Source organism: Varroa jacobsoni, unplaced genomic scaffold (assembly GCF_002532875.2).
Source record: "Varroa jacobsoni isolate VJ856 unplaced genomic scaffold, vjacob_1.0 scaffold_1469, whole genome shotgun sequence".
Lineage (NCBI taxonomy): Eukaryota > Metazoa > Arthropoda > Arachnida > Mesostigmata > Varroidae > Varroa > Varroa jacobsoni.
In genome coordinates, this window is record NW_019214371.1 from 283869 (window position 1) to 307989 (window position 24121).

The 24121-nt window shown below is 40.3% G+C and overlaps 2 protein-coding genes across 3 annotated transcripts; one reads left to right on the plus strand and one right to left on the minus strand.

Moving 5' to 3' along the window:
• Window positions 1–335: 335 nt before the first annotated feature.
• On the plus strand, window positions 336–3681 carry LOC111270394 (cysteine proteinase 5-like). Its single transcript, XM_022850597.1, has 3 exons — window positions 336–401; window positions 3155–3238; window positions 3514–3681. The coding sequence occupies exons 1-3, from the start codon at window positions 336–338 to the stop codon at window positions 3583–3585; spliced, it is 222 nt and encodes a 73-aa protein (XP_022706332.1). The 3' UTR covers window positions 3586–3681.
• A 6087-nt stretch (window positions 3682–9768) lies between these two features.
• On the minus strand, window positions 9769–21996 carry Nmdar1 (glutamate ionotropic receptor NMDA type subunit 1). 2 transcript variants are annotated; one of them, XM_022850600.2, is made up of 16 exons: window positions 20316–21996; window positions 19653–19998; window positions 19086–19357; window positions 18656–18783; window positions 18347–18529; window positions 17877–17983; window positions 17332–17444; window positions 16804–16978; window positions 15996–16101; window positions 15654–15803; window positions 15301–15537; window positions 14956–15117; window positions 14226–14764; window positions 13894–14066; window positions 13490–13743; window positions 9769–9961 (listed from the first exon to the last, which is right to left on the minus strand). In XM_022850600.2, the coding sequence occupies exons 2-16, from the start codon at window positions 19871–19873 to the stop codon at window positions 9941–9943; spliced, it is 2841 nt and encodes a 946-aa protein (XP_022706335.1). In that variant the 5' UTR covers window positions 19874–19998; window positions 20316–21996; the 3' UTR covers window positions 9769–9940. The 2 variants fall into 2 exon arrangements, with proteins under 2 accessions (XP_022706335.1, XP_022706334.1); XM_022850599.2 differs by lacking the exon at window positions 9769–9961 and adding an exon at window positions 10279–13046.
• Between the last annotated feature and the right edge of the window lie 2125 nt (window positions 21997–24121).

The window sequence follows — 24121 nt, forward strand, 5'->3', positions numbered from 1 at the left end:
ACGTAAAAGTCGACAAACATGATGGGATTTTCTGCCACAAAAAACTTTACATGAGTTTTTAGCGCAGATTATTAAATTGGGTTGGAAGATTCGGCCGACTCCCCAAGATGGGGTTGGAGATGTGTCGTTCCACGCTTGGAATCGAGTACATCTCATTGGCCCACCCAACTTATTTACAATAGCTCTTAACTTCCAATAAATTGCTACGACAGTTACTTTTGAAATACGTAAATCATCAAACCGCATTCTACTCGCATTTATTCTAAAAGACCCAGCTTTACGAATAAACTATTCAAGATATACGTTGAGTCACCGGTGTTATACAAAGCGTCTCTATGGTGTCCAAGTTGGAGAGGATTGAAAGTGTTCGAAATACGGGATGTCTTCAAGTGCTTATATGTGTAAGCATTTGCTTCAGAACCATTACCCAGCAGTCGCTTGAGAGTATCAATAGACGTATCTTAAGTTTGAAGACACTAACCCCGACAAGATTAAAAATAACCACAAGACCTAGCAGCAAAGCTTTATTATAAGTTATCGAGAAAAACTGCGTCGTTAGCTTATTTCCGTAGGAAGTTTCCCGTGCGCCATGAAAAAAAACATGTAAATATTGGCACTATTTTCACAAAACTTTGAATAAAGCATATGTCGACCCTTAACGATAAATTAATCCTTGCGGATCATTTGTACTACCAATCAACACACCTATGAAACTTCTAAAGTACTAACAGGTAACTATGATGCATACTGTATAGCGGCGATCTGAAAATGCATGCAATGCAATGTCTGAATCCTTAAAGAAGCTTGTTCTGTCTAAACCAACTACGATTTCGACACGCCTTTTGTGGTAGTGTAATTTGTGTACAGAGACACTGAATACCTTTCCGTCCGTTGTTGAGAGTCTTTTCAGCTCGATATCCTGTCCGGTGTTCTAGCGGAAATTAGTACGCGTAACTTCACGCATGAGTCTAGCTACTAACTTGTTAGCTTACTTCCTGATGCATTATAGGTGTTTATTTCTCATTGAGTCCCATTGTGTGAGAGCATCACTGAGAACCACTTAAATATCCTTACGCTCCAGTGTGCCTATTACAAGTATCTCAACTTGCCGATCTCCTATAATAGGGAACTAATAGTTATACGCGAATAACTGTTCAACACACTCTGCTATCTAAGACCGATTTATGGGCATATAAATAGAAACTCTCCTGTGAAAAACGCAGTTTGTTTCTTCAATCAGCAACAATAGGAATTATTATACCAGCTAGAATATTTTATTTATGCAGTCGTCAAATTTCAAAGAGGGCTTGTTGACTGTCGTGTTTGTGCTAATATATGGTAAAGTGCGTGATACTAATACTGTCATAAATTTCAAAGCACGATTATTGGTTAGTTTCCTAAATTTTGTTGTTGCTGGTTGTTTCTACTGGCGTTGTAGATAGACTCTCATAGTAACACAATTTTATAGTTAGAAAAACGAAAGGTCGTTAGTATCGATATTCATAAGATGCCTCTGAATATACCCGACAGTGTAGTGGAAAAGGCAGTGACAATATTGTTGATCTTCTGCTAGCCAGAAACCGGTTCACTATCATCTTTCACTTTGGTGTAGCTGGTAGACTGTCACTATCGAAACGTAAATGTTTTTTTCTAGGTTACTTGTTTCTACGTGTTACAAGCACGTCAGCGTAAGAACGTCATGGTTAAGCCACTTTAATCATCTTGACAAAAGTCAGCACCGACTTTACACCATTAATTCATTCTTTTTTCTTAACCCTTTTTGTCAACGCATGTCACGTAATCGATGTTAAATTCAAACACCACACGTGGCTATCATGAATTAGCAGCAATCGTCCCCGTAGCGGAGGCTAGAAGAAGAGGCCCATCGACACCGTCCGAGACGATTTTTGTCGATTCCCTCTTCGTAGAGGATTGTGTCTAAGATTAAGCCTATTAAAAGCGTTTCTCCGCTTTTATCAAAAAGAGATAACGGTAGCTCGATTACAATGCCAACCGCCAGCTTAGAGCATATTAAACTTCGCCATATCAATGGAAAGAGTAAAAAAAAGGCAAGCTTTCTGGATAATTGTGTAAGTAAAGCTATAATCTGTTAGAAATGTTTTTAGTTCATCTAATTTTATAGAAAAGCACGTGATAAAAAAAGCAGGACGAAGTGACACAACTGATGTCCCTTAGCACGTTCGATTTTACTATCGCCCTCGGCCGGAGGGGCGTTTTTGTGGCCAACCTCTACGCTAATTGAGCCGCCGATGAGCGTTCGCGGAAAGCCTTACGCCTCTACCACTGGTATCTTTAAAATTTCATCAAACGCATCAACGGATACAACCTCTGTCATAACTTAAGCTTTACATCGTACCGCCTGGGATTTAAGTTAACCGGTGCTCTTCCAAGTGCTAAGCCATCTAAGGTATGACATCACACATCTGCAATTTGTCCAAAATGAGCTTATTCATTGTTGTTTCATGTTGAATCAAAACTTCTCAAAAGCCTCATTTTTAGTGCACTCAGTCCATATAATCAACAATAATCATGAATCTGTGAATAATCTGTGAATCAATAATAACAAATGTACTTGCCGCCTTTGTATTAGAAATCTTTAACTCTTTTTTCCTTCATGGCAACGCTTAGATTGCCTATTCACAGTTTTTTCCAAGTTTCATTTTATTTTGGAATCTATTTAAAGTATGGTTAACTTTCAGTATAAATCATGGAGAGTCCTTCCAGTACAGTAAACAGCGCTTCCGGCAATGAAACTTCGAGCCTGTTAAACCTCCCACTAAGGTCAACTGGTAGAAGGAGGCTACATCACCGACGTCAAGAACGGTGTGCCTCTTGATCTGCTTTCTTGACCAACGGTTCTCCTGAGAGACAGCACTTCGCCGAAATAAGGAAAATTGTCTCTCTCTAGGAGCAGCAGCAGCAGCCTATCGGTTGTTAAGGTTCGTAAGGCAACCCGGACTGCAACGGCGGGCTCATTGCTAAGGTCTTCCACTACATTATTGGTAAAGGTAAACTCGATACCGAGAAGAGCTATTCGCACACCACTCAATCAAAACTTCATCGCAACCATTTTAATTGGCTACGTTGTTGTTACTGCCCAGAACGACAAGGTGCTCCCCAAGACTCGCCCTAGCTGTACAGTTCAGGCCCCTATGATGAGCCTTTTTGCTCCTCTGAATCTCTGCACGCCGGTGTTCTGGCTGTCGGCTACGATACTGTTTAGGTGGACAAATGGTTATTTAATTAACTATACGTTAAGGTGCAACGAGTGTTGTTTCAAGGACAAAGATAACAGGCCTTAACAATAGTTAACAGGTCATAGCTCATCTACAACCATTAAAGCATCGCTAACTAAATAATTGTTATTCTGTTGGTGTTGGAGGCTTCGGTACAAGTCTTACGGTATTTTTAAATTCCAAGATTTGAGGATCGTAAAGAACTCGTGGGGCGATAACGTAAGCAGAGCTACGGTAGAGGCCAATGTAAGCAGAGCTATTTATATCTCGCAAAAAGCAGAACCAGTATGGCGTTGCCACTCAGGCTTGGGACCCCATTGTTGAATAACAGACCTTGTGCTTAACCGAAATAACGACAGCAAGTATGAATATAAAAATAAAATGTTTTCGGTAAAATAAATATGCGATAATTCAGTTTTTACAATACTCTGGCCTCTTTCTAGTCGAAGGCTTCCCAACAAGCATAACACTAGTTAAGAAGCAAGAGTTCTGGACCTTGCCTTACCATGGAGTCGTGTTTCAAATTCTATTGATTCGTTAACTCGTATGACAAACATTCTAAGAAACCCAGAATTTATTATCAAATATGGCAAAAGAAAAATGGCAGGAAGAAACTGAACTCTTAGGCGGTTACCTGATTAGAATGAAATATAGAGGATGGATCCCGTCCTGTTTAAAAAAATGCGGAGACTCCTTGCAAAAACAGAAATCTATGTAAACACTCGAGATTAAGACTGCAGACGTAATAAGAAAATACACGATCATTGTGTTCATTATATTATGATGATAATGTCAAAACATTGAGTATCTAGAATAGTTAAGAAGTGATCTATTATTATTATCACTGATCTATATACTCTACCGATATAACTGAAATGCGGCTAGTAGTTGAAGTTGAGATCCTCAATCACTGCAGTATTGCAATAGCACATATATTTAATATAAACTTCAGCGCAGAGCGCCTGGCTTCAAATGTTACATTCCACAAAGGCTACGTTTGTGTACCTAACTTCTAGTAAAGCAATTTTACTAATATAAGTTAGCTGTTCCCATTAAATAGCAAAGAAGTTGAAGGAACATCATGACGGCCACAAACACTTTCGAATTATTCAAAATCTACAAAATAACATTTCTGAACACAAATCGGCCGTACCTTCGTTAGATATTACAGCATGTTTCCCTTGTATCAAAATTTTACTTTTGTGCTAATATTATGTAACAAAGCCAGTTGCATTAGCTACTTTAGCGTTGATTCTTTGATGTAAATTTTTCTTTCTAAACTGATTTTAGCTTGAAAAAACGTATTCGGCGAGGAAGTGGACCGACAGATTAACAGACTGTGCACCGTTTATGATCATCTGAATGTGAATGTGTTATGACTCGGCCATCGTCCAATTATTAACACATTCATTATCTGTGCGGTAGAGTAAATGTGGGCCTCCCTATATTTTGCCGCTGGTATAACATATGTGCCTATCGTTTTTTTATTGCAAACCTACTTTTTTGGGACTATAAGACCACCTTTGCTTCCTTATTGAGGGTTGCAGGTATCCAATGAAAAATCATTTGAGAGGTAAGTTTATCCTTATCGCGTAGTGTTCTTCGTGGTAAGGCATCTCGGGTGTGTTGCATAGCGTTCATAAATAAATTGTTCTTTCCGTGAATTCGAAGATATACTATATATAGGAATTTCTGTTACATTACACGTAAGCTAAAAATGGTGAGGCCTGAAATATTGTCTGTAGGTAACTCGTATTGTTGAAACGGGCTAAAATCATTACTGGGCTATCGTTAACCGTTTTGTCTAAAATTATTTCAAAGTCCGTCTTTGATGAGCAAATCAACTGACTAATCTCGAATACATGGATGTAAAAAACAAACATCTTGTTATTGTTTATCTATCAAAAGTTTACTAGCCAGTTACCCGTCTCAGTAAGACGAGGCGCGACTGGTGTACGACCTTGAAGTTCAAACAGCAGTACAACGTAAGATGCATGCTGGTTATAGGCGGCCGAGTATAAGTTTACCCATGGACATCACGAGATTCAGCCATGAAAAACGATGTTAGGACGAAGGTGCTTCATATAAGATTGTCACCTGCCGCTAACGAACTGTCCTTATACAAATATATGCAATAGATATGTTCTGTAAACCGAAAACGTTCTGAAACATTACCAGGATATTAATACGGTAGCGTTCGAAGCAGCACTAGTTTATCAGGGTGGATAAGCGATTAACTACATTATTTGTGTGTTACGCCTTTTTTTTCTATTCTTCATATTTTGAGTTAGCATTGCAATTCAATGGACATCCGCGTAAAGGAAACTCAAATATATTGACGTGTGACATGGATTTGTGTGTGAGGTGGTTTTTATGTTCGAAAAATGACTTTTTAAGCAGCCATTCCCCTACTAATGACCATCAGTGTTACCACAGATTTGTGATGAACTTTAATTTTAGCACTTATGCCCTACAATCGTTTCCGCCATCCGTATTTTCAAGTACCATCCGTGCATCTCCTAGGCAATTAATGAAGGCGTTCCAGTGTTTCTGTGATCCTGACAGTCTGACTGTCGCGCATTGTTATAGAGTTGATGTGTTTCAACTAGTTGAATACAGATCACGCTTGACGACGCACCTACTTACGATTCGGAAGTGTCGAACATAGCGAACATGTATCGCTCCTAGATATAGCTGAATTAATAGTACCGTTCTATGTGAGAGAAAAGTCTTAAGGCACTAGAAATGTTTTCTCCAACTTTGGCAAATAGGAAAAATCCTTGTTGTTTTTGATGAGTCTGTTAGAACCATATAAAAACTAAATTATCTGGGTGACTATAGGATTAGGTGCCTATAGGGTCGAAAAGCCACGCTCTGAAGTATATACAAGTTATGTTTAGTATGTATATGTAAGATTTAACGGTTGCCCTGAACGGCGAAACCAAACACAAGCATGGCCTACCTTAGCTACACATTGTATTGAGCTGTTCTATAAGGAAGTATCAATTTCACTTAATTTTGAATGAAAATAGTCAATTTTCAAATAACTTCAATCAGTGATCTGGTGGCAGCTATTACTGATGACTATTGCTCACATTTTAAGTAGGTTTTCCTTTTTTTCTAAAAGTTAATATTCTTATTCACGACGAACTGCTAAAAATTGAGGTATATAACATTTTTCTCATTAAGGAAGTTTTGGAAGGATAAAAAAAATCATCTAAGAGAGCAGGGTCGGTGTTATAAGTTGGGTGAGGTAAGCTATCCCAATTCATTTCTGACAATTTTTGCAAAAACATGTGAGGCTGACCTTTTTACAGTAAAACATGACCGGACGCTTTTCTTTCATGCATTGCCATAAGCTGTCGAGTTGCTCGTAAGACTTAACGAAGAAAAATCTCTAATCGTTTGAGGGAGCATAGACGAACACTTCCCATCAAATTTACAGCACTGCGTACTTTAGATCGGGTCCGCGTTTCACTCCCTTTTAAAAAACATTATCATGCTTTCACCGCAACCTGCCCGGAGTAACATTACTATAATCTTATCATTTCCCATCACCTGTAAGCATTTCTGCAAAGATAAACTTATCCTCATTTAATTTTCGAAAATGCTTGGTCGTGTGCATATGCTTCTAGTCAAAAAGTACCCAGCTGTTTGCTCAATTTTTCTAGTGGTGGCTTTCTAGATGTCTTTGAACGGTGACGCTAGATACTCCTGTGATTTTTCAATTTGGCTTACACGTGGACTCGAATCAAATACAGTGGAAATTTCAGCAATCTCATAGTCAACATACGCATGCCTTGTCTTTTATGCTGAAACCACCACTTCGAAAGTGAACTGAATGAACGTACGCCATAAATTTCACCACAAGTTTGAGTGGTACTTGGATGCTCTAAAAACAAAAATTTCAAGTACTTTCGAAACCTTCATATTTGAATGTCTGTGCAATTTGTCTGAAATATACACTTGAATCGACCGTGGCGCCAAACACAAGTGCTCCTACTTTGTTAGCTTCTAAAGAATAAGCGTTAATTAAGATAAAATGCCATTTCTATAGCTATTTTGATACTTCGATCTGTTGACAATTTTTTTTTTTTTTTTTGAAACCATAAAACACCCATCTCTAGTTATGTGAGAAAGCCTTACATTCATTCTGCCTTATAGGTAATTCGGCTATATTATTCAACTTGTAATAATTTATTCGTAATAATTATAAAGCTTTTCGGATTTATAGGATGTACTTTGAATTGACATTGCGTGAGTATGCATTTAACATATTCAGTATCACAGTATGTGGCTAATGTCACGAAATAACTGGTTTCTGCATTTTACCATTCAATATTTAAGCTGCTAGGCATCAATTCAGACGAGTAGTTTCGTCCACAACGAATCAAAACAATATGTATACGGTTGAATTCCAACCTAGACTGTCGCGTGCGCTTAAGTAACGCCGAATCCATAGTGGCGGGCTTTTTGAATGATCCTACAAGTGTTCTGCCGAAGGTGCAACGTTTTTCGGTAGAACTGTTTCCAGTGTAGTAGCTAGGAATGCACGGTTGTCTAAGATTGCTATACAAAATCTTGGATTAACGCGAAATTACCTAGACGAGGTGGTAGTAAAATTCTATTATGTGCAGATTAGATAAACCATATTATCTGAGCTTTATCATCTGATGCTTAAGTCGAATCGTTTACCACCGTTTGAAAAACTCTCTCAAGGGAACTATAATGGTATAATATAACTATATGGAATAACTATAACTAACTATAAAGGAATAATAATGGTAGGTAAATAGATTAGAAATGGATTTTCAGTCAAGTCCATGAATTGTTATACTATTTGAAAGAACTTTACGAAATGATCAACTGCCACCATTCGAATTACGAGGTATTCGCCCAAGAGGCGCCGGCTCTAATCTCATAAAAGCACATAGCCCTTTGAGTAAGCAAGTATTTGAACTAATTTCGACTTCGAGTTTATAAAAAAAAAATAAAAAAAAAACTTTAACGTCCTTTTTACTCGAAAGTTTGCAGCATGAGAAACAGTACGATTCCGCATATATTCGACCAGAAAGGCCAAAAAAGTAGCCACCGAAATCATCGTTGAAGTCTTACCTGCCTGCTGTGATCGTGCACTGTTTCAGCATGTCAACGCCCTGGTCTTAGCAAAATACGATTAAAGCCATTCGGAGAGCTAACTATAACTCAGATTTAAAAAAATCTATAACCATTACTGACTTACGGAAATTTATTTTAAAAATATTTCGACGTTTATAAAAGTAAAAGTTCCTAGTCTAAGTATGGAATAATATTCCACAGTTTATGCGAGTGAGACACAGTGTACAGACTACATTTAATCTACCGACTTATCTATTAGGGCTACCTAAACGGAATCATTTGTACAATACTTGCAGTGAAACGAAGGTACTACGCCCTTATGATGTGATCACTAAAGTGGATATGGTTCAGACACATATGCGGATGAATGTTATAAAAAAAATCGACTGTAGCATATGAGGCAAAATTACCAACAAACTATGGTTTTAACCTGTCACTGTAGATATGTATGTATATTAAGCAGTCTGCAAAGTTTCCAGCCTAACACAGAAACAAGTTATCCTTGCTTCACAGTCCAGTTTTTTGAAAAACTATATACTTTTTCTAGCAATGCTTCCATCTAGTCCGTCCAAGCAGTAAGCAAATAGTAGCATCTTAACCTGGCCTCTTCATTCGTTGAAAACCTCGTATCTACCAAAGGAACTGCGACCCAGAAAAAGATCACTGGGGTCCAGACCTACTAAATATGTTAAGGAATCAAATAATTCTTTATTATAATATAATATATTAATAATATTTTGTGTAGTCTTTCATGGCGACCACTGAAGTACGATGTCGTAGTAAAATAAACGTTTTTTTGTCAACGACGGCCGTCTTCCACTAATTTCTACCTTTAACTTGTCCAGCGATGGCCCATGGTATGCCCCCCCCCCATTATTGTTTTTTTTTTCTAGATAGCGTATCACTGCAGCTTAATAACAGACTATTACTTTACCGGCCAGCCGAGGGCGCTTCACTTTTATTAAATGCGATTCACCCTCCGCATTATACGATATCGATTGAGCTCTGACTTTAGGAGTGCAGCGATTTATCCTTCTTGCTTCTATATATATATATCGTTTATACTTGACCTTAAAGTTGCGGTTCGGTTTACCCCACCTATTTTTAACGAACTTTGGCACTGTAGATATTCATTCAAAAAAAGCGTTTTTGGTTTTGAATGGGCAAAGATGGTATCCAACAGACAATTTTTTAATAGAAACACATTAACTGGTAATAATAATAATTGTCGAACAAAATTAAGCGCCCCACAAAGTTGACGTTTGCATGGAATTTCAGGGACAAATATGCAATTATATAACTAAAATGTTTTTGCAGCGCCTCTTTCTGCTTCCGACCTTGAAAATTCTGAAACTTAATTGTTATCTTCATGTTCATCACAAAGTTACCTCAATGACGTAAGACGATAGAAAATGCTTTATGAAACATACAAAATCTTGTAGAGGTTCTTCATATAAACGTCATGTATTGATCGTGATGTTCTACAACGTGTATCAATGCACATCTGGCAATTTGCAGATTACGATTTAGAATAAGGAACGAGGTACCTTCATCCGGTTCGACGCTCAAACCGCCTCATGTGTTTCCTAAAGCATAAAACAAGTACATTACTATGGCATCATCATCATGACACACACACGGTCTTTTGATTTTTTTTTACCTTAGGTACTTTAGTTTATTTTAGACATTATAATTTTATCCAGATGTAATAGTAGTAGCAGTAGCAGTAACACCTAATCGGAATCAATACCAGCCATAACAGCTTGATCTAGCTTATTTCTTTGATACATTCGCCACTTCGTTAACATTACTTTCTCGTTCGCCCTCGAACGAAGCAATCTGCATTAACAATGTTCAACTTTGTGTATAATGCCATCGCTTTTCGAAAAATAATCACACTGAGTTTGAATTGTAACATCGATAATTTATTATATATATATAGATATTCTGGCCGTATGCAAAAAAAAAATGATGCGAACTAATTTCCAAAATATTAGACACAAGACCTTCTCACGAAGGTTTTTGAAGAGGTCAGAAATTAAATGGCTGGCATAACCAAGTCACTCATACATTTCCTTATTTTGTTTGTGGTTGCTTGCAATTATAATCTTTTTCTAATCTAAGCGTATTATAATCTGTGTTTAGTTATTCGTGTTGTATATATATGACGGGCTTAAACTATGTGCTGACTAAGTCATCAGCACAATTGCGAGAGGTTGTGGGCCTTCATTCAAACCATTTCTTTTCGACGGCGGTTTAAGACAAGGATTTGAAAGAGTCCATGTTGGAATTGTTGAACCTCATCATTTCTCAGGACACATTAACCGCATGGTTTCAAAAAAAAAAAAAGCTTTGATTTCCATTGTAATCTGCCTATTCAACAAACAGAGCAGCTAGTCAAGTACTGCGTATTCGTGAGGCGTTTGAGCATATTTCTAGATCGCTTGCCTAGACCCTATCCTCCAGTATTCTAAGTACGGCGCCCCATCCCACTCCATCCCATCTCAGATCTGCTATGAGTAAGAGCTCTTGCACTTAATGATGAGCGCGAAACCCCAACTGGTTCAATGTTTTAACCTTACTTTACCTAATAAAATAATTTGCCAGGCGCTAAAAAGTTTTCGTCGTAAAAGACTAGCTGCCTGAGTTATACCGCCTGCTGAGTTTAAGGTAATCTTACTCGCCTGGAAAATTGACGTGTTTCGGAATGAATAACAATCGTTCGTATTGCTCTAGCAGGTTTTTATGCTCCGACTTGCTTAATACTAAACTGCTGGAGCTTGCTTGCGATATTTCGATAGAAAAGGAAGTGTCATAATCAACAATCGTGGTACAATACAAAAGATAAATTGTAGCTTCTGATCATGCAGTAGTGATTTCAAGTTTTTTCTAGCACTCAAATAATGCACCGCTTGGGTAGCGAGCGTTAACAAACAACTAATTTAGAAACATGGGAACGTTTTTCAAATTTCTACTCTTCGAAACTGCAAAAATCAGCTGTTTCAGCTTCTTGTTTATCGTCCCGCGCAGACGAAAAACGTCGCCATTGGGCTAGCGTCAGCCAAAGCGTGGACATGATGTGGCAACGATATAGCGAGTGTTGTCCTAGTACGTTCAGCAACGGATAACAGGATGTATATATATATGGCCAGACAGAAATGAGAAGGAATTAGAGAACATTAACGTACCAAAATGGTACCCAATAGAATCTCATTGGTGTCGGGATAGCGAAATCGATTTGTCATCACTTAGACATTGTAATGGTCTTAAAGTTTCCAGAAATAACTATTTGCGTTATCTATAACGATTGGGGGCTGCAGTGTGTAGTCAATCAACAATTGATCGCGTCGATATTACATGCCAGTTGCTAGTAGTGGTATATCATTTGAGAATTATTATAGCGACGAAATCCTTTGGGGGACGGAAATTGACAACACCGGGAGATGGCAAAGCTGGCAAGGGTATGGGTGGACATGATTGCAGTTTAATCTGTTAGCCCTGACTTCCAACTCTGGTCCTGATGTAAGTTAAAGAAGAGTACTGTTGTCGCAATTCTATCCGTTGTGAGTAAAGTTCTAATGCAATAGCGTTGCCCGTACAAAAGTAATTGGCGTATAAACACAAGACAGATCTCTGTGGTATCATGTATTGGTGAGGTCACACTGCCGAGACATAGGTTCATATATATATATTAGCTATGGGGCGAACATCTTTGTAAAAGTCACTCGTAATCACATTGTTTCTATGCGCAGAAGTACAGCTCGTTGCAGAATCGACACGTGTAATAACATCTATTAAATCAATAACCCGAAAACTCTACCCGCTGTTAAAGGCCGCTTATTTTGACGACCTTTATCCAAAAAGAACCTTCTCTCATCCAAAAAAATATTTAACATATAATAGCGGTCATTGCAGATGCTTATCGTTTATGTATCGTGTTAACTATGGAAGACTTCACTGGCGAAGCCGTCTGACACTTCGCCTACGTAGAACATCAGGACCAAAAGAGTCAGATACGATCATCCGTCGTTGGCGCACAAACTAACAGGGCATTTCATTATTTTACCTCCCTAACGCGATTACCACCTCCTTCATCATTTTAATAACGTCCCCCTTTTCCAGTCACTTGATATTTTTTGGGTGATGTAATTAAGTACTGTAATGGCAATGTGTTCATAATTCAGTTTTATAGAGCAAATACCTATATATTACCCATTCCTTTTATTATGTTGTGAATAACTGTCGGTCTTGAGCTGCCTGCGATGTATTTCCCTTTATGTTGTTGTTGTTGTTTTCTGGTTTGTTTTATTAGACATTAATGTCAAACGAGACGGGCTTGTTCTCCTGAGCGCCAAGGAGGTAACGCGTAGAAGCGTTCATTCGGGTGCCGGGCGTCGCCTGGACCCGCGCAGGCGGTGGTGGCGGTGGTGGCAAATCCGCCAAATCGGATCGTGTTTCATGGCTGCTCTTTATCGACGTAGAGGCCGACTTTAATCGACTGAGACCCTGATGACCCAGGCTTTCGTGTTTACTTGCCCCGCTGTGGGCTGGGACAACTGTCTGAGCAGACGGCATTCCGGATGCCAGCGACCCGATGAGCACCGGCAGCTGCTGAATGTTCGATGGCAGCATTATCCGATGGTGAGACGGGCGACGAAGAGATCTCCGCCGCTGAAGGGAATTAACGTTAAAAAAATGGGAAAGATTTGGAGTGGACCGAAAGTAAAGCTGTGCATGTTGTGTGTGCACACATCGTCCTGGTTAATAACTTGGGTGCTGCAAATTAATTGACTTGTATAACACGCGTGATTGGTTGATGCGATTGCACTAGAAACAAATGCTGTTCCTAATCTTTGTTCATTGTAGAGAATAAACCTCCCCACATCAATACAAGTAATGCTTTGCTCGTGGCGCAGTGGGAGCATTTCGAATATATTTCAGCTAAAAACTGCAAGTGTATTACCGTTACTCAAATGAGTTTGCCTGGTGAAATGGTACTTGTAACTGAAATAATTTAAGGAAACTGCTAAGTCCTAGCTGGGAATCATCAAGTTGTGTCTGGTGTATGATCTACATTGCTATTGCAGCGTTCCCTATCGGCCTGTTATACTCACCTCAACGATGCCACGCCATTTTGCTGCGGCCTTCCTGGCGATTTGCATCCTTCTTTTCTGTTTGGCCAAGTAGCGTTTATAGTTGATCTCAATAATAATAAGCACCAAACCCCCGAATATTCCTGCCCCAACCAATATAAAGACGCCTGCCATATTCGTTAGTCCAAGGGTTGCTGGCGTCCGTTCTAGCTTGCTCTCGCATCGCCGACCTCCATTGTGAATCCAGAGAGAGTCCAGTTGCTCCATAAAGCCACCTGGAGTAGTTCAGGTACGAAAAAAGCCACAGTCAACGGACTACTTTGATTAGCACTCGTGACGAAGCATCACAACTGAAACCATTACTGGAGCAATCTGTGTGCAGAATGAACAACAACATCATAATTAAAAGCCGCCAAAATACATACTTTCGTGCATCTCAAGCAAGGCCAGTGTTACTTTATCGACCCAAAACGAGTTCCTTTGCAGAGCCACTCCGTAACCAGAGCGACCAAACTGTTCGCCAGCTGTTAGTAGTTCACAGTGGCGCGCAGCCTCGTACTCCAGCCGCGACGAGTCCCAAATGAACGCATCGATATTTCTGCAAACACAGATGGCCGATAGAAAAAGATGCCCTATTTTTACTGGGTTGGCGTTTTTGTGTCGACTATTTACCTAACCCAAATAGTCAAGAATAATCGTGATGATACTATCACATGGTATGAGTCGCTTAATCGACGTAACAAACTCATATACCAACCCGTTCATTAGTGCGTGTATACCGTGGTCCACCGTGTCGAAATTCTTGCCTTCCATGATGCGGTACATGTTTTGCAGTTCCACCTGCCGCTTAAAGTAGGTGTCGACGGCGCTGCCTCGCACAGTGGCGTAGGTGAAATTCTCCGAGGGGTTGCGCAGACGTGGGTCGTTGATGCCTGCCAGTGATGATTCAGGCTTTTCAAGCACAAGAAATGCGGCTAGGTTGGCAGTGTACGATGCCACAACGATCATGGCGAAACCTGCCCATACCATACCCAGTACTCGTCCCGAAAATGACCGAGGAGTTCCCTCAGCTATTCCCGAATTGAGCAGGACTCCCCAGGCAAACCACAGTGCCGAGGAGAGATTGAGCCCGTCCTCATCGCGCTCGCTGGGTAGCACCCGGTAATTGCCAAACGGACTAAATCGATCCAGCAAATAGAGTCCCAAAGCCACCACGTGCACTGAAACCACTACCAATATCCACAGCGACTTTTGGAACGGCTGCAGGAATGACGCCAGGGTGGAGCTTTTGTCTTGCTAGTGTGGCCAACCGAGTCGGAAGTAGAACAGAAATAAATATCGCTAAGTTTGAATAGAAACTTGGGCCTACTATAAACGTGCGAGCCCCTCAACATAAATGTCACATGAATATTTGTATCGTATAGCATAAAAATAGTCATTAGTTAAATCTAACATGAGAAGAGAAAGTTCTAAATCTAATGAACAACCTTCTTGGCTAGGATGGTTATTCCTTGGTACTTGAATGGCTTCGTAAAATCGACCTCCATTGACCTCTCAGGGGTAATGGTCAAAGGAGCCACGACCATATCAGCTTTTTTACGAACAAGGTCTCCGATCAGACCCGTCCATACACGTTTCCCTTCGACATTCTAAAAATGCGCATGCGAAAATTATTTGATGATGGACCTATACCAACTGTTGGTATCTATTGCAGCTCAAATATATACATATATGTATAGGCTGATATATAATTTCAACTCACATAAGTAGAAATAATATGTGAATTTAACACGAAATGTCTATTAATACTTTTGACAAGTCGACCAACCTACCGAGTCGAGGTTTCCGTACTGTCCGTCCTCGACGAGGTAGAGGTCGAAAGTAAAGTTTAGCTTCGAAGCGAGGAAATGCAACAAATCCATACAATAGCCAGAGCAGCAGAAGGCCTCGTCGTGGCCAGTGTCAGCGGTCCTATTGTACCACGGGCACAGAATCTCTACGGATGAACACTCCGTCGATGAGTTAACTTTACGGCTCCAGACGAATGGACGCTCGGCCAAGGTAGCCACCTAATTTATTTATTAACAGATATCAAGTGATTTTTCATTCAGTTCTTATATATTTACTTCGTAACATGAAAAAAATGTGGGATTTTCAAACAGGACTGAGTCTATTTGAAGCCTACCCGAAGGTGTTTAGGAATGACGAAGCCAAGAGGCTTTTCTGTAGCTTTTCCGGGCCAGGAGACTGCATTTAGGTTGATTTTGAGTTCCATCTCCATATCGTATTCGCTATACATGTACTCGCCCACTTTCACTAGGTAACTCTCTTTATCCTTTAACAGACAGCCGAAACACAAATGCAAAAAAAAGATATTTATTCACTACGTAAATTTAACTGATTGAAAACTACCTGCGTTTGAAGACAAAAATGAGGAAGATAGTGTTCTAGCGTTTGTCATCGTCCTATTATTAGTGTTTGTACAAGAACAATCATAAGCACGCCAACAGTGATTATATTATCTTACTCGTTGGATGTTGAATATATCGTAGTCACTATTAAGGCGATCTCCTCTCTGATCAAACTTTACGTGGCCGTTCTCTCCGCTTTCTAACACCTGCTCCTTAAGAATACTGTAACAGTCGAAACAACACTAGATCAGTGAGAAGTTCACTGAATTTTGCTTTGAATGGTTAAGCGCTACGGTTATTTGCTAGCTTGATAAAAACGCAGCTAACACTGATGAATAAGTGCAATCTTGATACATTCTTCTCCTACGTGTCACACTGAGTTGTGATATTATTGTTTTGGAATAGGGATGTAAACATCCTTGAAACAATCTAAGGTCGAGGTTCTTACCACACAATGATAACCTTTAAATTAAATTAAAGTAAATAGAAATAATAGTACAGATTGCAGGTAGCCATTAGGTTAATTGCGTCATGAGCTGCGTTTCGATGCAGATACTGGCCGGATGCCATGCCTATCTAAAAAACACCTCGAAGAACCCTCGCAGTTTGACACAGGGTGATACTGTTATCTAATATTCAGTCTGCATAACAGTCTATAATACAACATGGTCGTTAATAGATTCATTCATTAGAACCTATTCAGCTAAAATATATTCAGTATTCCTTCGCTCTCGCACCGGCCAGCGGCTAAAACTGAGAACGTAATGGGAACGTGGTCAGCTAAAGCAGCGGTCGTATTGTGATGACGAAGTGTATTTGTAATTGTACTATTAAAAACACTAATATAAATGGACAGGAACAAGAAATATTTAAAGGACCTAAGTAAAACGCAAACAATTTCAGACTGTTGAATGGTAAACAAACCTGACAAGTTTGAGTCCAGCATCCCAGTTGTGCTCGAGATTACTGCAGTTCAGCTGAGGAGCGGCAACTTTGGAGTCCTTCTGGAGCTTCTTAAGAGCGAGGGCGATTAGGTTTACTGAATCGCGGATGTGGGCTCGCTCGTCCACCGCGTTGACCAATTCTAGTCCCAAGACGCCTGTCAATAATTGACAGATAACGGATTATAAAATCAAAGTTCAAATGCCCTACTAATGTGTCACTATAATCACGTCACCAACAAAGCCTTAGGCCGACACTTCGGATCGTTGCCTCATATAAACATCGAGGTGTTCGTCAATGGGTCATACAAAACTAGATGTAGATGATTCATGACTACATATCCACTGTTGGCAATATATTTCAACGGCCATAAATAGATTTATGGCCGTTGACGAATACCAAATGTTGGCTTGCTAGCTGAAGCGTTATACTTTATTTTAGATTTCATGGTTAAAAATTCGTACGCGTTTATGGATATATTTGTTTGTTTCGATCGTATCGTCGACTTACCATCGGGACAGTTTGGTGCCTTGAGTGCCTGCTCCGACACGATCCAAACATAGCCTGAAGTGGTCATATCCAATTTCTTGACAACGTCGAAAACCTTCGATGCTTCGCTGGTGCTGCAGACAGCGCGCATGACGGGTCACAGATCCACACAGCTTAGAATCGTATTTTCCAAATACTAAGTTCTGAATTGAATGTCTACCATGTACGATAGTTTTTGCTACCTCTGCACCAGAATGAGACAAATGGTGCGATGTACTTTAAATGACAACTAACGTCCTCTACTTCATCAATCCGGGGAGTAACGTGTATTATATATCAATGACAGAGTTTGGATCAGCATCGCCTAACTCATTATGGCAATAAATGGTAAACAGTAAGCACATAGACATACTACTACAGTTTCATAATTGGCATCAAAAATTATGTGGTAAGGCCGTTTTTTTCTCGTTCTCTCTCTTTCTCTCTCTCTCTCTCTCTCTCTCTCTCTCTCTATATATATATATATATATATATATATATATATATATATATGTATATACTCTTACTCGGCGTATAAAACGTAAACGCGACAATGTCGCCTCGAGGCATTTCTCAGCGCGGCAGTTAGGTCCGTCTCACTTACGCCAGACTCGAATTCGATCACGTGCTCGATCTATTGGTATGATACAGAAGAATCAACCAAAAAGGAAAATGAGGAACTTGGTTTTAGCGCATAATAGAACGTTGTTTATGTCGGATTGGTAATCGGAACGCTGTGCCGATCATTATATATACGCAATTTTTAGAATAAATAACAATGTCTGTTGTACAACTTTCTCGCGATGTGATACATATATCTATAATAATGTCCCTAGTTGAAACAAACAAAAAACATGTTTATCTTGCTTTTCGTATGCTATGCAATTTGTTGAAAATATTGGGTATAACTAAGATCGTTTGGCATCGGCAGTCTTTTCTCTACTAATTTGCGAATTTTGTAACGCAGATCGAGAGGTGACTACGCATAAGCACGTACGTGCACAGCATTTTTATGTTGCGCTGCGACGCTGTGGAATCGTCCGAGTGTAGCGCGACCATCGTTATCCGACGAGTGAACGAATACAACGCTCTGATAGCCCAGATGGCGGAGAAGCTTCATCCAGACATCAGCCTGATGAGAATACGGCGGCACCGTGCGCAAGAACGTCTTGTGCAAGTTCTGTTGAAAAGAAAACATATGAATTGTTTATTGTTACTACTTAATAATCAACAGCTAATAGCGATTAAACATTTGGCTGATATTAAACAAAGCTAAGCTATGCCAATGCTCCTTAAACCAACCCACTTTATCCGATAGCGAACTGTGTCGAGAGCTGATTCCAATAACAGGAATGCTATAGAAGCCGCATGTATAGGACACTGCGGCCGGTGAAAGTTCACCTTTTAGCGGGCTTGAAATTACCACTGCATAGACTGAAATGACAAAGCATAAGTTCGCAAACTATCAGTTATTTTCATTTCATATTCAACTGTCCCATGATCTGCTACTAACGTAAATGTCAATACAATATGGATATTTTGTTTTGTTTTGCTTTGCTTTCTCGTGCTACCCTATGAAAATTATGACCTGAATGTTCCGCGTCTAAAATCCGCCATGTTCACGATCCGGTTTATAGATACAATTTGCATCCACAATGAAGTGTTCAAGCTCAGAACAAAACAAGTCGCAGTTACGTTTGGGGGGAGTAGTTGATTTACAGGAGATGGTTTTTTACCTTGTTGTGAGATGAGTTGCTCACAAACGTTTTCAGCCATGCGAATAGGGTTGAGGCTCATGTGTACGCTCTTAGCGACTAGATCGATATTATAAGTGGCCATGGCGTCCAAAATAGCCTCTTCAAAGTAAGCGATACCTTCCGGGTGCGATAGTACTGCGCCCACATTATACACCCGTGGAAGCTCCTCAGCGGCTAAGTTGATTGCGTTCACGGATAGATCGGCATCTAGTACGGCCTTTGAGATGATCTCCGGGTCCAAAACGGAGGCACTGTCAATGAAGAACAAGGACAGACCAAATTGAGCAGTGTAATTGGGATTAAACTCGTTCGTTATAGTGCTTTACAGATGTAATTCCGGCGATCCTTCCTAGCCAAACGTAGTAGCTGTCAAAATGTGCCAAAATATACTTGCTGCTTTTTCTATTTCAAACAATAAAAAGCGTGCGCCTATGACATATCTTACATAATTGCTGAGAGCTTTCAGCCTTTATTCAAGGAAAGTTGCATCCACGACTGTGTAGCTCGTAACAACTAGCTTTTTTTTACGTTTCTATACGTTCTTACCTATTACTATTGGAGTGCAGATCTGCTGTGACAGTCGGCACACTGCTGGCAAATACGCCTGGTACCACTAACAGGGATAGTAAGAGATTCGCCCTTGCTCGCCCCGATCGGCACTCGAAGATAGTCGGATAGTGCACTGAAGTTTTTACCCGTCTTCGCATGGCTTCGATTTGCTCCAGGGCCTTTAAGGCTTTTTGAACGACTGTCATGATGTTGTGCATCAGCGGTAACTCGGAGAAAATTTTTTGTTCGATTTCGGCGTGAAACCACACCCTTACCCCTCAAGTTTCTATGCTTCTAGCGTATTTCGCATCCATTCTATCCTCCGTTGCGTAGCCGCTTATCTCTATAGGATGCAAAGACGAGTGCAACAATAACAGGTTTATAATTCAGACCTCAGACCTTTGTTCTTACGATACTTTTGTTTTTCCACACTGATATACGCAAGAAGCGTCACAACTAACGAACTACTTTTCAGTTTTCCCAACGAAAAAAAAATGGGTATATTATATATATACTAAGCCTTTTGACATACAAGTAGTTCCCGAGCTCGGGTATAACGTAATCTAAGCGATGCACAAAGGAGCTTTAAATGTTATATCAAGGTTTGAGTTACGAAGAAAGTGTCAAATCGGTACGCTCTCGACAACACTGTAAACTTACCCTATTTGTTTATCTGCGTTCTACGTCGCAATAATCAGTATGATATAGATACGTGGGAATTCACAATTTACGTACTGTCGAAAAATAGTCGATTGTCACTACAGAAGCAGGAGTTTAGCGATGGGTGAGCAGTGGCTGCAATGCGGTGCTAAATTTTTTTTCCTAAATGAAGGTTTCATTTAGCACCTATAATGATCTCTCTTTTGGCAGGCAGACTACTGCGGTCCTCAGTGCTTGGCAGGGTTAACGGGAGCGCAGGAGGGTCCTGTTCTATCGTCTCTGGACGAAGACACTCCGTGTGTATTTGTGACGCCAGATGAATGAAGACGATTGTACTTCAACGAGCAGTGCCTTTTAACTAGGTGGGGATGGGGTTCTATAGTCAGCATCCGCATTCATGTCATATTAGAGTCGGCTCGAGTACTTGTGATAATTTTGTTTCGACCATTTGTTATGTTTGTTGATATGACGTAATTCACTTAATTCATTCCCGCTGGTCGGTGGTTTGCTTTGTTCCTTTTTTCTTTGGCTCCCTATCGTGTTCGTCTCTAGACGCACGCTCTATGATTTCGAGAATGAAGGTAGCTTTCGAAAAAAGCAAAGCGGACAGGGTATATACGTACGGTAGTATCGCGATATGGCACGCCTCTTAATTCCATCGGTTTTTGCTGTAGAAGCAAGTACCTGTTACTAGTGTCTAGTATGTGGTCATCAAACGTCGATAGCATAGATGATGGGCAGCCACTGCTCCCCGAGGGCTCGTATTTACTGATGTCAGGTCGTTACACGGGACAGACGGACGGACGGCGTTATGCACCTCACACATGCTTTAACTAATTAAACAGTGCAATGTAGGAGCAGGGGCAAAGAGGCATAAATTATAGGTCAACTCAAGGATGAGTCCAGACGATAGAATGCAGATAATAGGTTTGCATGCACTCGTTTACCGGGAAGCTGCTCGGTCGATCGGTGGGATAGTCAATGGGTCAACGGCACTGAATAGATTATCGTACTGCTTGGATTGATAGATGACCGCAGACGGAGGCCGAAAACAGCAGCCTATGAATTGAAGTCGAAGTGGAAGTTAATGTTGAATTGAACAAAGCGGCACTTCACAATGCCAGCGGCAACACCGGCGAGCAGATGCTAAGGTCGTTCAAAGAGAGACAAATAGTGTCGCACAGGATGAGCTATAGTATATATAAGATAAAATTATGGCAACCGTATCAATGCTAGTAGCAATAGCAGAAGCTGTAACCGCCATTAGTCACAGCTTTTGCAGGAAATGCCGTTAGAGAAATGTCACTACACGAGAAGATTTTTGTGTGCGGCAGAACAAAGATTACAGCAGATAGTTCTACATAGTTGTCTCTAGATAAAGAGACAGATGGTTAGCGATAGCAGGTAGGCGAAAAGAGCCAGCGGAGTATCGCAGTGGGAGTGTTGTTGTATACAGGCGGATGATGGCAGTTCGTAGCATCAGGGCATCTGCGTACGCGTGGCTGCTGTGTGTCTCTGTGATCCGCCCTGCTCTGTCCTGGCCGTATAACTATTTGCCGTGCAAGTAGCTGCAATAGAGAAACATAGTACGTATGTCGAAGTCGGCTACATTTGTGTACGTTGCATCGAGGTATGGCAGGGAAAAAGCGGAGGAGGTAGAAAAGCCGAAGGCGGATCCTGTTGTTGATGATCCTACTGGTAAAGAAGAAGCAAGAGGAGGACAGCTACAATTAGGTGGTGAGGGGCTGCTGTGGAGATTGAGTTGGCTCTAGTAGCCGCTGAGGGCGCTGCGGTCTCGGCTCAAAGGGGCTCGATCGGGTGAAGGCCTGGGAAGGCCGGCTTGTTTTTCGTGCGTTATATGAAAATATTCATTAAACGAAAATGAATTTTCTATACCAAATAAAAGAAATGGGTTTTCTAAGGTAAATGGATAGAACAAATGCAGCAAGGCACATACTTAGTCTACTTCCATTCAAACGATCGCCACTGCATATCATGTTGGTGACGATGAGGAGTGGTTATATTTTGAAACGTATCTTTTAAAGAAAAAGACACGCACACTTTGAAATGACAATATTAAATGCAACTGATGAATAATATATACTTTATTTATCTTTATTATCTGTTTGATCAATTATATAACGTTCGACAACTCGGTTCTACTAGTTGAAGCGTTTCCGGTTATATCCGTTTGAGAAAGGACATTCCCCCTGATGGACCCCCCCCCATGGTGATTTCGGTGGACACGTTGAAAAATACTAAGTGTATTTAGTGTGTTTAGCAGAGTGTATTTCACAGAATGCGGGATTCTATAATGCTGGTATCGCATTATAAAGATACGATCCTACGTATTTTCTTGCAAAAAAAGGCTTTATTTAATCGTCAAGCGTTTTAGCACAATGCTGATCAATGATTTGTAATTTAAATCTGCAATAACTATGTGAAAAGTAAACGTCTGAGACTGTGGAAAATGTTCCAGTATTTTATTAACAGGAGGAACATATCTATTATATATTATATGCATATATATACTCGAGCATCTTACCAGCTCAGTGTTTAACGTTCGGGCAATCAGTACTACTTTAAATAAAAATTTTAAATCACTAATAGTAGTTCATTCGAAGAAGCTGTGAAGTTTCTTAGAGTTCAGTTAGCCGGTAACAAACTTACTTGACAGTTGTGTATTTGCTATTAGCTAAAGTGTATTGGCCAAACACGATTACTACTTACATTTGTTATGTGGCAATTTCTGGTTAGGATGACCTTTTGTCGCTACGCGTTTGTTTCCAGCCTTTCCCTTCCTAGTCAAAACCTTCTCTACATGAAAACTACGTTTTCTAATGGTGTTCACCTGCGCGAAATGCCTGTAGTAGAATCGTACGCGTATTTTGACATATCAATATTATTTCAATACTTTCTTAACATGTAGCTTATAACAACAACTCTATAAGTTACATACGAGTCCGAACGTTACTATTTATTATGTGAGTGCTTCAACGGAGGTATGCCAGTAACGTGTTATAGCAATGAATGCTATTTTTTCTACAGTGACTCTTACTGCCGCGACGAATAGAACTTGGTCGTAGCGAATGTGATCAGCGCCTTCATCACCCGGCAACAAACAGACGCATCAGTCAAGTACTATGTTTTGCCTTCCGAGACATGAGATCTGTTGTCTGTTAGTTGAACTAACTGAGATCTCTAAGCACAAAACCCATTTTACCGAATGCCTTCTACAAAACAGCCGTTCCGTTGTTTTGGCTCGCGTCAGCGGCAATGACCGACCTATATCTTCCCTTCTCTCCAGGCCTTACACTCAAGTACCTTCTTCACTTTCCCGCTGCTATCTGCAATAGCGAACAGCAGAATACGTTTGGCGTCTGATCGTCGCCACTATCGGTTCAGGGCAACGGCAACTCTTGACTCTCGTTCGTGAACGGACATCCTGTAGGTGCCGAAGCACATGACGGCAGAGTTAGCAAACAATGTCTTTAAAAACAATAACAAAAGGTATTTGCACTTATTATACTTTGCGGTTTGCATGATAGGCAGACGACGTGCGTGCACAGTAAGCCTGTGAATGCAAAAGCTAGGGTCTAAGGTGAAGCTATATGTCATTTTCATAAATGGAAACGCTACCATGCAATGAAAAAAAGGGATTCGCTCAACGTTCTTAGCATCAGCATCGAGTGTATGGGAAAGCACAATCTAGACGATAGACAGCATCTATTGGGTGAAGTGTCGGAAGATACTGTTTAAAGTACGAATAGCATATAATAACCGAAAATGTATACTTTTTGAAGTGG

Bases quoted from the DNA above. Each gene is read 5' to 3' on its own strand.
- LOC111270394 (XM_022850597.1), top strand. From the start codon at position 336: ATGGTGTCCAAGTTGGAGAGGATTGAAAGTGTTCGAAATACGGGATGT. The intron at 402-3,154 runs GTAAGCATTTGC...GACTCGCCCTAG, and splicing joins GTCTTCAAGTGCTTATATGT to CTGTACAGTTCAGGCCCCTA. The intron at 3,239-3,513 runs GTTTAGGTGGAC...ATGTAAGCAGAG, and splicing joins TGGCTGTCGGCTACGATACT to CTATTTATATCTCGCAAAAA.
- Nmdar1 (XM_022850599.2), bottom strand. From the start codon at position 19,873: ATGCACAACATCATGACAGTCGTTCAAAAAGCCTTAAAGGCCCTGGAG. The intron at 18,784-19,085 runs GTAAAAAACCAT...TTGTCATTTCAG, and splicing joins GCAACTCATCTCACAACAAG to TCTATGCAGTGGTAATTTCA. The intron at 15,118-15,300 runs GTAGGTTGGTCG...GCGCATTTTTAG, and splicing joins AGTACGGAAACCTCGACTCG to AATGTCGAAGGGAAACGTGT.